Consider the following 16,822-nt stretch of genomic DNA (forward strand, 5'->3'; position numbering starts at 1 on the left):
ATTTTATTTTGTCTCACCTGTGTACATTACACAGATCCTTACAGTATCCGCGCTTATCTATGTATATACTATGCTTATCACAGCTTGAATTATTTATTTGCTGCAAGTATGTCCTACATTCTCCTAAGACTTGGATAAATCTTTTTCAAGATGAGTCTGAGGAATTCAAAAGATGTGCTCACTGCTCTTTGGCGTGCATTTACAAATATGAAATGCAAAAATACCACTACCACCAGTATGTAAAAGGTTGTGCCAATGCACGCTGATCATTGATTATTCTGTTATGATCAGCTATGACATTTACCTGAGCAAAGACAAAATGCACCTCTTATATTCATGGGTAAAGTTGTTTCTTTGATTGTTTCCATGGTGCCCTGGTTTAGAAATGTACTCATTGTGACAATATAGTTATGTTTAAAACTGCAGCTGAGTAATTGGCCAGAATGTTTTAATCCTCTTGGTATCCACTGTGGCTGAATAGCAGCTGGGTTTCTCTTATTCTTTCTCTCTTGGTGAGAAAGAAGGCAGCACTCTTCCATCTTTATCAATCTTGTAAGGATTTCCCACAGAACTTTAATGTCTAAAGAAGCATTTCTTCAGCAACGCTCGGGTGCGGTCAAGCCTAAGAGATGAATATTGAATAATGAAATGTCTGAGTTAGATGCTGGGAGTCTTCTGAAGCCAGAATGTGGGCCGATGACTGCCATGCAGTGCAGTAATGCTGCAAAGGTTACTGCTATATAAAACACACAAGTTTTAAAGGGCTTTAGAGACCAGAGTTTATTATTCTACAGTCTAGACCAATGGCTTTATATGGCCTACAGTTGCAAGTGTTGATAATTTTCTCCAATACCCTGTATTTTTTTTATGAACTCGTTGTTTTGTTGATTAGTAATCTAAAAATGTTATAGTATAGAACTATTTAATCTCAGTTCAGTTTTATGTTAAAGAAACTGATGCAAACAGTTTTCACATTTGTGAGGACTAAAAAATGTTTGGGGTGTTTTTTTTTTTTTTTTTTACGCACTTAGTCATTTACCGATATTTGTCATTATCTGGTCAGGTGACTAATGGCTCAATGAACCATTTGTTTCAGCACTGCATCATAGTGGTCAAAGTCTCTCTCCATGTCCTCTCGTCCTGCAGCTATCGCACAACAGAGCACAGTGGCCATTGCATATTTTACAACCATGAATCATGTTTTGAAAATGTGTATGCAAAACAACCCTAGGAAGTGATTTTTGTCAACATTCATTTTTCTGTATTAACACAGCCTCTGTCTGGTTTCTCTTCATTCATGCAGCTTCATTCAAACTCAGATAAAGGTGATGGATCTGTCAGGTACATTCTGAGCGGGGAAGGAGCTGGGACTATATTTATCATCGACGAAGTGACAGGAGATATTCATGCAACTAAGAGCCTGGATCGAGAAAGAAAAACGCATTATGTTCTGCATGCACAAGCCTTGGACCGCAACACAGAGGAGGCCCTGGAACCAAAGTCAGAATTCATCATCAAAGTGCAAGACATCAATGACAATGCACCCAAATTTCCAGATGGTCCCTTTGTAGCTACGGTGCCTGAGATGTCTGAAGTGGGTGAGTAGTGCTCAACGATGGCTCTACTGTCGGTTAGTTGAAAGATTAAAAAGTGTGTAAACTTCAGTGTTATTTTGTTGCTTTGTAGATGTTCTTCATGGGATAATCCCCTTTATCTAGCCTAAAACATTTCAACTTTACATCCTGTGTATATTTAAAAAGACTCCTGACCACGTGCTGCTCTAAGATGGTTTAAAAGACGGAATTAGTATGAAGAACTGTGATCAAATATCTTAGTGCCCTGTGCAGCATTCTGGGCCTGTGATAATGTTCTCCAGAATGTTTGATCCTCTGTAAGCCAGCCGAGTGCTCTTTTTTCATCTTTGTTTTCTGGTTGCTGTGAAGGTTTCCCGGGTGGGCAGGTCTTTATAAAGCACTCAATAGTGCCTCCACAGCAATCCCTGCCAGGGAGACTGGGGAGTCATCCACATCATGGTGAAAAGAAAAGCCTCTGTCCATCTCCTCTGAGACAGCTGCTTTTCACATGCCCAGCATCATGTAACAGGCATCTTTTTTTCTACTGTTCTATTTTTAGCTTGAGTGAACAACAGCCACACTTTTCTCAGTCCAGTGGATTCTGCCCCACAGCACATAGCTCAAAAGTATGATGCCCAAATATTTCACAGCATCCCCTTAAAACATATGCTGGTTGTCCAAATGGTACCAAGTTTGCTTCAGAGATACTGTAAGACAGGATTTGTAGCACTTAAGTACATCTCTATACTTTCAGAGAGTACTGTACTATACAGTACAGTATTGTGGCGCTCCACTGGTTCGGATGAGCGGAGCCGGTCTGACCCTATCCTATACTGGGACATCTAACTATCCAGCTGTGCGCTGGCACCTAGGCTGACAATGAGGAGAACACCTTCTCTGTCTTTTCTTGGATTTATTGAACAAAATAGAGAATGCAAAATGAAACTGCTATATATCTGGCACCGTGTGCTCACAGGAAAAATGAAAAGCAAAAAGGAAAGCAGTAGTAACACTTTCTCTGGACATCCCATGTTCCGTGCCAACTGGACTCACATGCCCACCTGTTACCCTTCTTATACCCTCACACACCTGTCCCTCCCCAAACCCCACATTGGACAGAACAACACAACATTCCCCAGAAAATAGCGGCAACCAATACAAACACACTGATTTTGACAGTAAGGCCGCACCCACTCAACACAGAACAGAGCATGAACACCAGCAGCTGGTCAGGGCCACCACAGTATGTTCTGGTACTTGGTGAAATGTTTATTGTCACATGCTGAATATTACATTTGTAAGTTTAGGGTTAGTTAAATGCAGATAAAAGTGTTGTTACTGTAAGACAAAAATGCAAATGTTAAATTTCAGTGGTGGAAGAAGTACTCAGATTCTATACTCAAGTAAAAGTAGCAATACTGCAATGTAAAAATGTTATGTTACAAGTGAAGGTCTTGCATTTAAAATGTTACTCAAAAGCATAAGGCCAGTCATTTTCTCCTTACAGAGACTAAAACCGACAGTGCTTTGCCTCGGCTCATGGTTAATCAGATTTCAGTCCTGTACCTGAGTAAATGTATGCATTTACTTTCCACTATTATCAAATTTTACATAAAAACAATTTCACTGTTGGATCAGTCAAGCGCTGTATACGTCACTACATAAATAAGTGCATGATGTGGTGATGAAAATATACCTGTGGCACTAGTCTACATATTGGCATCATTTAGTTCTAATGAGACTATTTCAAAGTTACAATGTTTGATGCAAACTTCATCATCGGATGCACAAAAAGAATCAATAACCATTGATTTGATTTGATTTATTTATTCTTTCAAGCATGTAAAGACAGTTGATATATCAACACACATAATTTTATACATATCCAACAAATGACCCAAGGGAGGAAATTAGGAACTGTGAGGGGGAAAATAATTAGCCTTTTTCCCTGCCCCCTCCTTTATTCACGTCCATTAAAGTAATTAATTTTAGGTTCGGCATCTTCAGCGCCAAATCAGCTGTAACAATCAACTGTCCTCACACTCCAGAGCACTAATCCCCTAGCGTTTGTCAATACTGGTGCTCCCAAGTGTCAGAAAGGGATGTCTGGGAGTGCGGCAGCTAATTGGTTGTGATGTTCATTTCCTCTGTCTAAATTGATTATTTGGGAATGTGCCAAGTTTTACAGCGGCTACCGGTTCCCATTCAACGTTACTGTCATGTTTTTTTTTTTTTTTTTTTTTGTTTTTGTTTTAAGTGCTAGATGAAAGGAGTATCAGTTTCCTACTACTGGATCTCTCCCATTTGAGATGTTCTTAATGGACGTGCTGGCGTTATTAGCTCTGCTTTCCTGTCAACCATTTCACTGCTGGGAAAATCACTGTTTAATGATGGCTTCCTCACCCTGAGGCAGAGGTGGTAGTTTGTTTAAATGAATGGTTATAATTAAACGAATGTTATTGGAACTGATTTATGTAAACGGTGCAAAATGGCACATGTATAATTGTGGAACCCTTAAAAATCCCAAATAGCATGGTGTTCCAAAGAGCTGAACACATTTGATTTTCCACTTTTACATGTTGTTTCCTGTAGATGCTGCTGCCCTTCATAAAACACAGATCAGTTTTGTTTCTCTCCCCATGAAATGTACTTATGGCGCATTTTGGTCTGCTTTCAAATTTCAAATCAGTTTCCATATCTGATGATAAGGGGTGATGAAAACAGATGTAAAAATGGAAGGTAGTATGTGAAAAGGTTATTAGTGGAAATAATGATCTTTATGTACACTACATTTTGAAAACCTTTGAAAAAGACCAAGTATCATGAGATAACTTTGCTGTGTTCATTCTCAGGCACATCTGTATTGCAAGTCACGGCGACTGACGCCGACGACCCCACCTACGGAAACAGTGCCAGGATAGTCTACAGTATTCTACAAGGACAGCCATATTTCTCTGTCGACCCCAAAACAGGTGTGGTATTACTGCACGCCTGTGATAAATGCTTAGACAAAGTGAGTGCCTGTGCTGTTGGTAACAATACATAAAAATGGGAGCAATACCTTTGCTATAATTTCTATAAAAGACAAGACTCTCGTGCTGTGAAATACGTGTACCATGTTCTTCCTCAGTGAACATCCTGTTCTGCTACTGCAGCATGTCTGACATCACGGAATCTGAAACTGCCACAGCAGAGTTGTGGACCACTCATACAGCTCCTATATTGTTAAGCATACAACAGACTCTTTTGTGAGTCTTAACTAACTCCTCAGGGGACCAAGAAAAGATGACTTTAGAAAGCCACAGCTTCAAAATTCACTTTTTGTCTGTTAGGTCTCTACTAGATCTATTAAATGTTAAAAGTCCTTCTGAAGTGCAAGACATGTATCTTGTATATGATGTAAACAATTTGCTGTTGTGAATGTGTGCACTTTTGTTTACTGCCGATAGCCCTATGTCTTATAAAAGAGTGTGTACATGCACACATGTACAGTGTCTGCAGTTTTGCATGCTTGCCTCTGCTGTTGTTGCCGGTTAACATGAAGAGCATTCCTCTGTGTGAACTGCTTCAGCGCTGGCCCCTTTGAGGCTATACGACCCATGTAAAACTAAGTCTTTCCTGAATGAGCAACACAGATGAATTGCTGAATATTTTGGCTTTACCTTGAGGGAAAAGGCAGTAAAGATTGATGGAGTAATTTCACAGTGGTGTGGTGAGGCAGGAGCAGTGTCAATATCTGAATTCAAACGTGAATTCCTTATGCATTAACACATTTTGTTCTATCAACTAGATGTCAGTGTAGTTGAAATCTATTTTTAGTCATGTCAGAATTGCTCTGGAATGATGTCTTTCTATGCAGTGTGGTTTGGGACATATCACATGGCTTGCTTTGCATGAGCTGACTCGGCATCTTATCTGCATTGTAATTCAGTGTGGAGGATGCAGAGGAGTACAGACATGATCAAAGGCCTACCCAGCTGCACTTCCTGCAAAGCACCCTTCCGCCCGTACATAATTTATACAAGTCAGCTGTTGTTTTCACCACTGGCAAACCACCCTCTTCTATCAAATGAGGACAAGGAACTCCAGTGGTCAGGGGACACTATGCTCATATAGAGGGGGAGGTGTACTTGCATGTGATCTCTAATGTGTTAAGCCCAAGTCTTAAAGCAGTTGTGTTGGCACATCTGAGCACCACACTGGGGAGCTGAAGCTGCTTGTGCATCTGTCTCTCAGTACATTAGCTTACTTGCACCTCCTCATACCCACACATACTGTACCTGCCTCCCACCATGCTAAAAATGCAGAGACGCTGTCATGGGGAAGTTTTTATATTATGAGCAGGAATAAAGGAAAATCCACATGCAGGCACCCACCCACACACACAGACAAATCTATAGCTTTCCATTTGACCTTGGTGTGGTGGCCTGATACAGCAGTGACAGATTGTGAAGTACCTGTGAAGTAAAAGGAAAGATAGCACGGCATTTGGCCTGAGCATATGACACTGGAGGAATCCTTTGAGAATCAACTCAAGCTTGACCCAAATCCCCAGCAAGCAACAAAGTGAACAGTTTTACTTGTTACTCCTTCCTAGGTTAATCATTTTGACATCATCTAAAACCTCCCAGCGACTGAAGTGACAGATCTGCTTGACTGTTTGAAAATTGTATTAAACAGAAAATTGACCACAATTACAGTATACGGCACTTTTCAACCTTAGAATCTGACAGAGTGCTGACATAACAGGCACCCTTGGCAAAATGATTATGAAAACTTGCCTCACCAAATATTTAAGAATTGGGTTGTACTATATTGTAAAAGTATTTTTGATGTCTTTCAGCTGTTAAAATTAAAATGCTGTATTTTAATTTTCCTAATCAACTAAAGCAACTTTGGATATTGCTACAGTATGTTATGACTTTATGGCTTTCAGTAATACAAAATACTGCACAGCTGCATAGTTAAATTTGGGTTTATTGTGATCTGAGATATGATTAACTAACTGTTTCAGATGTATTGCCCCGAGCAGGCGGAGAGCAAACGTATGTTATTTGATTCTATACACTGTGCAGTATAATCTGGAATCTAAATGAGTTTTAAGAAAGGTGCTTGTAAATAAAAACCAGAGCCAAGTTCCAGTGGATATTCTGCATTTCAGAGTCAGATAGCTATGACAGACATGTTCTGTAATAGCTCAATACAAGATGACACAGAGTTCATACTTCTTAACTTCCTAAATAACTCAGAGAATGACATTAAAGCAGATCTTTGTCTCCAAAGGAAATGAGATTCAATCATGGATGTAACATTGTAATTGATGCATCTGATGGTGTTATGCAGCGTAAAAGGAGGGATAGGATGAGATGCACTTCTTCAAAGAAATAAATGATCATGACACACACTTTTTAAAGACAGAAATATAACAGATACAACTGATAGCGATGGAAAGCCTGAAGGGGACTGTGGGCAGAAGAAAACAAATGTGGCAGCTTTTGTAATATTTTGACTTGCCAAAATGCGTTACAAGTCTTTTTCATGAGTAATCTCTCTGAAGTGTGTATAAAATGTTTGTTGAGTTTTTTGTAACACATATTTCACTGAAAGCTAATAAGGTTGAGAGATGCACGATAATTCCCGTGATCCATTGTTTCAGTACAGATTACATTAGGGTTTCAGAGATGTACATGTTTTTCACTGTCTTTGATATTTATGATCATACATCTGAATAGTGAGTCCTTCAGAGTCGAAGGACCACAGCTTTAATGGTGAGTGAGGCAGCCTATTTGTCTTGTTGATTTTATTTGTGTAAAAGTTATCAGCTCATGAAAAATGTAAGTAAAGAGTAGATGTTGAAATTTAGGTGTGAGTGAAGGCAAACATTGTCAGATTAAAATGAAGGAACTGTGTATTATGCCTTAATGATATGAAAGAGAAGATTTAAAGAAATAAATACTACATTAAACGTGCTGCACAAAATAGTAGCAAGTTAAAGCCAAATCAAACTTAGATGCTGTCTCTAGTGCTGTCTAATTTAGATGCGTGTCTAGATTGTCCACGCTGCATTTATTATTGTATACAATGCTGTGTATTGTATGCAGTTTGTCAATTACCTGCAGAGACAGTTGTCTCCTAGTCAGTGCCCTCTGTCCAAACACCACTAACATCTATACTCGCTCACATGCACATGCAGAAACACATCGCCCTGCAGAACCCTGAAGTCCCCTTTGCATCCTAAATAGGCTAATTTCTCTGCTGATGTGGGATTTGGGAGTGTTTGAGTTCACTGAAGGAGTTGACACAGATCAGGATGCTTTTGCAGTTTATGGATCATGCCTCTAGTTGGCTCAGAAATCTGCCACTGCTGTAATCTTGAGCAGTCGGACTAATTATTCTAAATCATATATATAAATACAATCTTTGCTAAGTAAAAAAGACATGCACAGTACTATTATCATTTATAACATCTTTTCATGTTTTCTTTAATTTCTTCAGAAATACTGTAAGAGTGAAGACAGACATGGATAATATTATATTGTATGGACCAAAAAGCAGGATTCCTGAAGGTGGTGACTGAAGAGTGCTTTAGTAATCTTCTATAATCCTTTTTGTTCACCCAGGAGATTGTCCTCCTTGAAAAGTTTCCAGCCAGACAAAGAGGTGGATAGTGTGATGGTATCAACTCTAATAGACTGGGGAGGTTGAGGAAAAGGCTAACCACCTCACTGCGTCAAATGGGCCCAGGTTCAAGGAAGTCGGCTCTTTCTCAATTATTTTCTAAATTAACCGATGAGCCCCATAGAGATTTGCCCAAGAATTACGTCTCAGCACTGGTCAGGAGAGGGAGTTCAGGGGTGTGATCTTTGTGTCAGAGTACTGAAATACCTTTCAGGTACTTGTACTTTCCGTATATCTCTGTGGCTTTTTCTGTGCATTTAAAGAATTTCATTTGAGTGAATGCAGCTCAGTGACTGTACATTTGTTATGCAGCTGCATTGCATCATGCGTTTCTGCACATTCCCAGGTGGCCACAAATCTCACTTCCTGTTGAGTGTTTTCTTCTTTTCTTAATGGTCAGAAGCATTAGGGATTCTCATTTGTTTGATGACAGTTGATTGACAGCACATTCTCTCTGCTGTAGAGGATCCTAAAGCCAAAACAGAAAGCCTCGTACTTTTAGTGTGTGCTTGCTTTTTCTGAACTCTCTGCTGTGAAATATTGCTCAGCAGCAAATCGCCCCCATGAGTTAAAGGATAATAAGAGACTTGAAAGGTCAGATCATCTGTCTTGGTGTTGTTTTAATGGAAAATGGATAGTATGGGCACTTGCCATGGTCTGTGTGTCTCGAGGACCCACATTAAGTAATTCTAAGGCTCCAGTTAATAATCGGTGACTTCCAATAGAATTTGCAGAGGCTGCATTATTATGGGAAAGTAGCTGGAAGCACTTTGATTAGATTTGAAATCATGAAAAGATCTATGCTGAAACCTGGGATATGAGAAGTGAAATTTAGAAACATTATGTTCTGATTCTTGTAAATGTTTTAAGTATAGTATATTAATATAATATATTTTTACATTTCAAACTATAGAGAACTTGAAGTTGATGTCAAGCCATATTGAATTTTGGGTAAATGCGCCATGTTTGTAGCATCACGCTCATTATCCATCTTAGAGATATACATTACATCCATCCATTATCTATTCTGCTTATCCTGAAGAGAGTCACGGGGGAGCTGGAGCCAGTCCCAGGTGACATTGAGTGAGAGGCAGACCTGGACTTAGAGCCGCCAATCAACCTAAGTTGCATGTCTGTGAACTGTGGGAAGAAGTCAGGCACAGAGAGAACGTGCAAACTCCACACAGAAAGCCACCAGGTCGTCCGGGGCTCAAACCCACAACCTTCTTACTATGAGACAGCAGCACTAACCACTTGACGACCACCCTATCCCACTACATACATCTATAAGTTAATTTTTAAAAATACTATCTCCCAGAGTTACATGCAGTAACAGATGCTTCATCTACTTCCAAACATCCACTTTAGTGTCCAGTTTGAGCACAGACAGGACAGAAACTGATTCATCTGCATTTTATCTGCTGACAGCATTAGCTCCCGAACTGAGAGTCAGCTAAGGTTATCCGAATTAATACAGTCAGCAAAATTAGATCTAAACAATTTAAGCAACTTCTTAGCTAAACAAAGCAATAATGTGTGCAGATAAATACAGCACTTACCCGTCCTAACATTTAACAAGGTGTGACATACCCTCACATTCTCTATAAAGCATTCAGTTACTTGAGAACAGTGGCCAACTGATGATCCAAGTTGTGTTTGTATGTAAATTGCCCTTATTGTTTAATCTTTCCTACAATAAGAGTACAGATATTCCAGGTGTTCATACAGCAGACACGTACTGACATCGTGGCAGCTTTGAGATCACAGAGAATCCCATTTGTCCTGAGCCATTTGATGTTCATGTGCATTTAAATGGTAGTTCTGGTATTTCCAACAGGGATGTAAGGGCAGCATAATGTTAATCTGTCCCATCAACTTGGTCAGAGTTCAAAAAGAACAAAACCTGTCACTGCTTAGCATTTGAAAGGCAGAATGCACCGAAGTATAACTCACCACCAACACAGTTCAGTCGACTCCTGTTTGATTAGGGTGCCTATTCAACTAGAACTGAAGTTACAATATATAACCATCATTACTTTTGAATCGAGGCCTAATTCTAACATCAAATAATTAATCTAATGTGCAAAGGGTTCAGTGCAGACTCAGCTGTTACAAATTATTTTGGTACAGCGTCAGAGAGGAACCTACCTAGCATATATCTGATATCCCTCAGAATAAAGCCCTGCAACACATTCGTGTCTGTCTTGGTGCCCCACTTAGCAGTTGTTATTTTGCAAGCAGAACTAATACACAACAAAATGACACCATGGAAGTTGACACCATCAGAGCGGGTTTATGAGACTGAGACACTGCAATATGGCTGTAAATACCTCACAAAAAGTGTCTAAATCTAGTTTTGCTTTATTGCACAATATCTAACAAGCAGTGTTTCTGTGTAGCCTTGAAGTGGAGTTTGAGGACACACAGTGTAGTGTGACATTTTAAACTGAAAAGCTCTTTCTTAACCAGTCAACCAATTCTGTCCTTTTTATGGGAAAAAGTCTAGAACCACTAGAGAAATATGAACAGGATGAATCAATAGGTTGGAGTTTACCACTGTGGATGCAGCAGCAGTAGAAATTCTACTTACAGCTCATTCAGAGAAACTTCATCGCCTTGTCGCATTTATATTTTTAAAGGTTACAACATGGAGTTAACAAAATCATCTCACATTAGGTCAACTCTGGAATGTTTTTTTTAGCAGGCCCCTTGTATAAAACCTTCTGCTCATAAAGGTCTTTTTTTATTTCAGCTGCCTGTGAGAGCTTGATATTACTGTTCCATCCTGGTCTATCGTGCCAGTTTATAATGCACTTTGCCTTTCTGTTGATTGAATGCTGATGAGTCCAGGTTCCCTGAGAGTTAGTAGGACCTCGGCCACAGCTCAGTGTGACAGATTATGTGTAACCTTAGATCCCCTGGATTTTAATACTGTTGGCTGCCTTACTCCCTGTTAATGATTATTCTGCTTGAGGCAAGTGGATTAGTTTGGTCTATTGAGTCCTAAAGAAAGAAAGAGAGAGAGAAAAAGGAACTTTTGCAAAACACAACCATAGCTGCCTCTTTTGTAAAATTGAAAAAACTACAGTAATTCACAAATTCACTTCCTCTGACTCATTGATTAATGATATACTCCAGACACAAAGAAATGCGGATGCACACTGAGTATCTAAAACTTTTTCCAGAACAGTTTTTATGCAAAAATGCCTACACGGAGGCCATTTTTGTCAGCCTGGTGAAGACTATGCTGTCCTCCTGCTGACAGATAGTTCTGATGAGAGAGGCTGCATGGAGGTTGGAGTCAGCGTGGATTGAATGGATCAAACAGCTAAGTTGCACACATGTGCCGCTCGCGTCTAGTGAAGTCCCAGTTTGAAGTTAGTAGTGGCTGAAACTCACCATCAAGTCCTGCTTTAAGTATTAGGCTATTAGCTTTAGCTAAAAAATGAGCTGGCACTAGCAGGTGAGTGAGAGAACTGAACATCAAGTTGTGTGCATCGCCAAAGGGCCGACATCCTTCTTTAGAAGAAAAACAGGCTAAAACAATCACTTATACAAACAGCAAAGCATTTGTGCCACTCATTGATTTATTCTTCAGTTGAAATATGATCATCTAATTTTCATCATCTTCAGTGTCATCATTATCATCATGTTGACCACTACACTACAGAGCACTAAAGTGACTGCATACAGTAAAAAGAAATGGAAACTTGTTCCAGAAGTGATTTTCCCATTTATTGTCTCCCTCTCTCTGAATTTCATTATCAATACAGGTTATGCACATTGGATGGTAAGAGCATTTAAAATTACTTGTGAAAAATACAAATTCTTTTACATTGCACTGCAAAACAGGTGGTGCCACTAAATTTTGCACTGGTGCCACCATCTGAGAGGCCTGGTGGCACCAGTGCTGCCAGTATGAATTGTTAGTCTAGAGCCCCGATAATGATAGTGATTTTGTTTGCATCATTTTATTAATGCAAAACTTGATTGTGGCTTCAGTGTTGCCTTGATTTTTTTTTTTTTCTTTCTTTCTCTAAATCCACATCATCACACGTTGCTTGTTGTCATTTCCACACACAGGCAACAGCAGCAAAGTCCATTTCATGGTCTGATCAACGCCATGCCATTTCCTCCCAGGTCCCACTACTCCTGGTCAAATATTGTGTATTATTGCAGGGTTCACAAGTTCACAAGGACTTAAGTTCAATGATTGCCTGAGGGTCTTGGCTTTGGGGAAAAGCAACATTCACAATGAGCACTGATGTAACTGATGGAACATATTAAATCAGGCTTCATGTGGTGATGTTGTTTTTAGGATCTAAGTTGGCAAATTAACCCTCTAGCTCAGATGCACACACACACACACAGACACAAAACATGCATGAAAACACATTGCAGTGTGCAACACATGCACCTATTACATTCAGTAAATCACCTACCACCCAGCTAAACGGGACACAAATAGTGTAGTCATATTTCACAGAGTTAGCCTTATGAAAGTTCATGGCTGTGTTTGTTGTGTTATTGTAGTAATAAATGCGATTGAGTGGGTGCCTTAGAAAGTTGCATTCTGCCCTTATTCAAGGTTGCGTAGTCATTGTAAATATAATGAAAAGTCAGGAAAGCCTAACCTTGAGAGTAAGAGACCAGAACCTATTCATCTTTGAAAGAAGCACAACTTTGTGATGTTAAACTTTAAAGGAAATAGTGATGCAGTGTTGTATGAGTAGCCCATAACTGAAAGAAGTTTTGCTACACAAAATACCAGAACAATAACAGTAACATCTTCACAGCAGTAATTTATCATCTTAAATGGGATATTTTATGGTGGGCTATACATTTTTCTTTATTACAATTAATTGCTGTTAACCACTGAGTCATTATTCTTTCTTTTTATAAAGATATAAACATGTCTGATGTCATGAGAGACCTTATTGCTGCCTTGTTAAGCTAAAAAGATTTGTTTTCCTCTAAACTTAAAGGAATCATCAGGACTGCCTTAGCGAGCATGGACCGAGAAGCCAGAGAACACTACACTGTTGTGATCCAAGCCAAAGACATGGCGGGCCAGGTTGGGGGCCTCTCTGGCTCCACCACCATCAACATCACTCTGACAGACATCAACGACAACCCACCCAAGTTTCCCCAAAGTATGTATAATACTAGCAGAAGATGACAGTCCCAACAAACAATACTCTCATATTCTCAGTGAAAATCGGGCCATAAATGAAAACTGCAAATGCAGTAGCTTCTGTTAAATCAAATGGCCAAGTTGTGGCTGGAAATATAATCAGCTGTTCTCAGCCATTTTTGGCTTCAGCAGACGACCTCTACTGCACTTGCTTGGGGCAGTTAGTGTACATTACCTGCATAGCATTTATAAGAAGAGCTCGGGACTGTATTTTAATAGTGAAAAGACAGCAAGTAATTATAAGAAAAGTGCTGTTTAAAATCATTCACACTGTGGAGCTCAAGTCCTTATACTGTATATTTAGGCAGATTATTCCTAACAGTGTACTCAGTTTTTTTCTGCTTGAATGAAAAGAGAAAACATCAATATATCAGCATTTGCAGAGACAAAATTATTTTAATTATCATTATTTCATGCATGCATTCATTAACCACACTTCCAGGCTTCCCCTCATGGACCTATCCAGCATTCCTCACTATGATTTATTATACTTCATTACTGTGCTACTCAGTAGTCAAATATTGAGGTTAACATTTTCATAATTAGTAAAATTAGATGAGCATTCATCAAAACCCTCTGCTTTGCAGTCTGAATTTTCTCAATTTTAATGATAAAGTTAAGTAATGATGAAGATATAATTCTCTGTCTTTCATAGTGCCTCATCAAGCACAACCCCTTTCAATATTTTCTGAATAATTATCTGCCTGCAAGTTTGATCTGTGTCACTGCAAAGCTATCAACATCGGTTTAGCATTTAATGTCAACTGAAGCACTCCAGAGCATTTTTAATGACATTTTAAGAGGAACAAATAGTGACAGAAGGAAATTGCTTATATATAGGAGAATATTCAGATGATGATGTGGGGCAGACCGATCTGTGCTCAGGATAGTTTTTAGCTGTTTCTAAAACGGTATACATCACTGTTTATCCACAGAGAATTACCAGCTCTATGTTCCTGAGTCAGCTCAAGTAGGGAAACCGGTAGGAAAGATCAAAGCCGGTGATGAGGACATTGGCATCAATGCAGACATCAAGTACAGCATCATTAACTCAGAGGGGACCAACACATTCAACATATCCACGGACAGGGACACGCGAGAGGGAGTCATCAGCCTCAAAAAGGTAATCGCACTCTCTCTTCTATATGGAAATTGGGTCTTTCAGATAAAAGGCATATGTATCAGTCTGTGTCTGTTTGAATACAAACTTAAAAGTGGGCATTTGGCCCATAATAGAGCAGTGTTTTGATTATGAGGTACTCCTGTTATTTGTTACTGTTATTGAAAGTAATGCACTTAAATGGCTTCAATAAAAGAGGAGATGAGTGCCAGCTTATACAAAATAAAGGTTGTGTTAAAGTAAATGAGAAATACATTCAAAATGTAGGTCTAAGCTGGGGTTCGGCAACCCACGGCTCTTCCACCTCCTTGTTGTGGCTCCCTTCGATTCTGCATGGACAGATTCCTTTGCCTTCACTGCCAACGACACTGGCTTACCTGTGTACTTGATATGTGGTGAGAAATTAGCAAACAAGAAAAAAATGTAACATTGAAAGATATTTTCAAAACAAGCACTCAGCATTTTCTGAAAAGTACCCAACTGAAGATGGGCGAAATAGAGCAATTTCGGAACTGCTATGGAAAGTTGAGCACAGCAAACATACTTTAACATCGAGTTTTAAAAAAGTTTTTATAATTTGTGAATTAAAATATATGTCACATCCACATCTATAGCCCTCGCCTTTACCTAAGCTAACCATGAATACATCCCAGAAAATACAAATCTCAGAAGAAAAGAGAGAGTTTAATTCTGCATGGACAGATTCCTTTGCCTTCACTGCCAACGACACTGGCTTACCTGTGTACTTGATATGTGGTGAGAAATTAGCAAACAAGAAAAAAATGTAACATTGAAAGATATTTTCAAAACAAGCACTCAGCATTTTCTGAAAAGTACCCAACTGAAGATGGGCGAAATAGAGCGATTTCGGAACTGCTATGGAAAGTTGAGCACAGCAAACATACGTTCAAGAAATGGATCAACTCTGTTTTTTAGGACATTGTCATTGTCTTAGACTCTAAGACAGTGACAGTGTCCTAATAGTAGGGGTAAATTTAAGATCATTTGTTTTACAATAAAGCGCCACGGTATTCTGTTAACAGACTGATTTTAGTTTTATTAATTTAATAGCACTTCAGAAAAATGACGAAAGTCTTGTCCAGATAGAAAAAATACTGCAAAAAAGATTAATGAATAAAGTTGCACAAACTTTAACATTTGCTTAGTCTTTGTCTAGCTGCCAGTCCTTTTTATGCAACTTGTCCCCATGTTGATTTTTCCTCAACAGCTTCTGAACTATGAGAGAAAAAAGACGTACACTCTCCACATTGAAGGGGTCAATACACACGTGGATCCTCGTTTTTCTTATCTTGGTTCTTTCAAAGACACTGCCACCCTTAAAATCACAGTTGGGGATGTGGATGAAGCCCCTGTCTTTTCTATGGATTATTATATCATGGATGTATATGAAAATGCACCCAGTGGCACAGAGGTGGGCGCTGTAACAGCTCGAGATCCAGACAGCAGGAACAGTCCTGTCAGGTAAGACCCTCTTGACTCCTGGATATGTACATATATAGTCTGCGAAATTATTCTAAATATTCAGAGGTAGAGCTCCTTTAGTCTTTGGTCTTATTGGCTGTGCATGATTAGATGTAACTGAAGGAACTAGTTTATTTATTTATCTAGTGTGTGTTCTTTAAAGAACTATTTGCGTAGCACCATATGTCAAACATCCAAAATAATTCTGAAGGTGAATGTATTTTTAACAACTAAGACACAACCACAAATCTTTTATCTGTGTTTCATAACCATTTAACTGTAGCTGTTAAATTGAACCCTTAACTGTAGTCTTAGTCTGTAGGCTGCAGCACCACAAAGTAGGAAATAGGAACAATAACTGCAATTTAATGGCTCTCCCCTTTGCTAAAGATACGCATCTAGTCTGTTTTTGATGCATGATGCTTCTGGGATGCTTCTGACAAAGTCTGACACACCAGTCGGGTAGTGCTTTCCTCCCTGTTGCCAGAGTGATGAGGGTAGGGGGGAGTTGGTTATAACCTACCAACAGGCCACATCACACTATCAACCAGCACCATATGTCAAACATCCAAAATAATTCTGAAGGTGAATGTATTTTTAACAACTAAGACACAACCACAAATCTTTGATCTATGTTTCATAACCATTTAACTGTAGCTGTTAAATTGAACCCTTAACTGTAGTCTTAGTCTGTAGGCTGCAGCACCACAAAGTAGGAAATAGGAACAATAACTGCAATTTAAAAAGACATCCCTGGTAGGCTAGTGGTTAAGG

General features: G+C 39.2%; 1 protein-coding gene across 5 annotated transcripts in view; it reads left to right on the plus strand.

Moving 5' to 3' along the window:
- The window catches only part of LOC109960195 (cadherin-18), an 83,409-nt gene that overhangs the window by 30,883 nt on the left and 35,704 nt on the right, over positions 1 to 16,822 (plus strand). For all 5 annotated transcript variants that reach the window (XM_020600127.1, XM_020600135.1, XM_020600118.1 and 2 more), the window contains 5 exons: positions 1,304 to 1,598; positions 4,427 to 4,546; positions 13,238 to 13,405; positions 14,382 to 14,569; positions 15,795 to 16,048. In XM_020600127.1, coding sequence (XP_020455783.1) covers positions 1,304 to 1,598; positions 4,427 to 4,546; positions 13,238 to 13,405; positions 14,382 to 14,569; positions 15,795 to 16,048 — 1,025 coding nt within the window. The remainder of the gene's footprint in view (positions 1 to 1,303; positions 1,599 to 4,426; positions 4,547 to 13,237; positions 13,406 to 14,381; positions 14,570 to 15,794; positions 16,049 to 16,822) is intronic.

Source organism: Monopterus albus, unplaced genomic scaffold (genome assembly GCF_001952655.1).
Source record: "Monopterus albus unplaced genomic scaffold, M_albus_1.0 scaffold3.1, whole genome shotgun sequence".
Classification (NCBI taxonomy): Eukaryota; Metazoa; Chordata; class Actinopteri; order Synbranchiformes; family Synbranchidae; genus Monopterus; species Monopterus albus.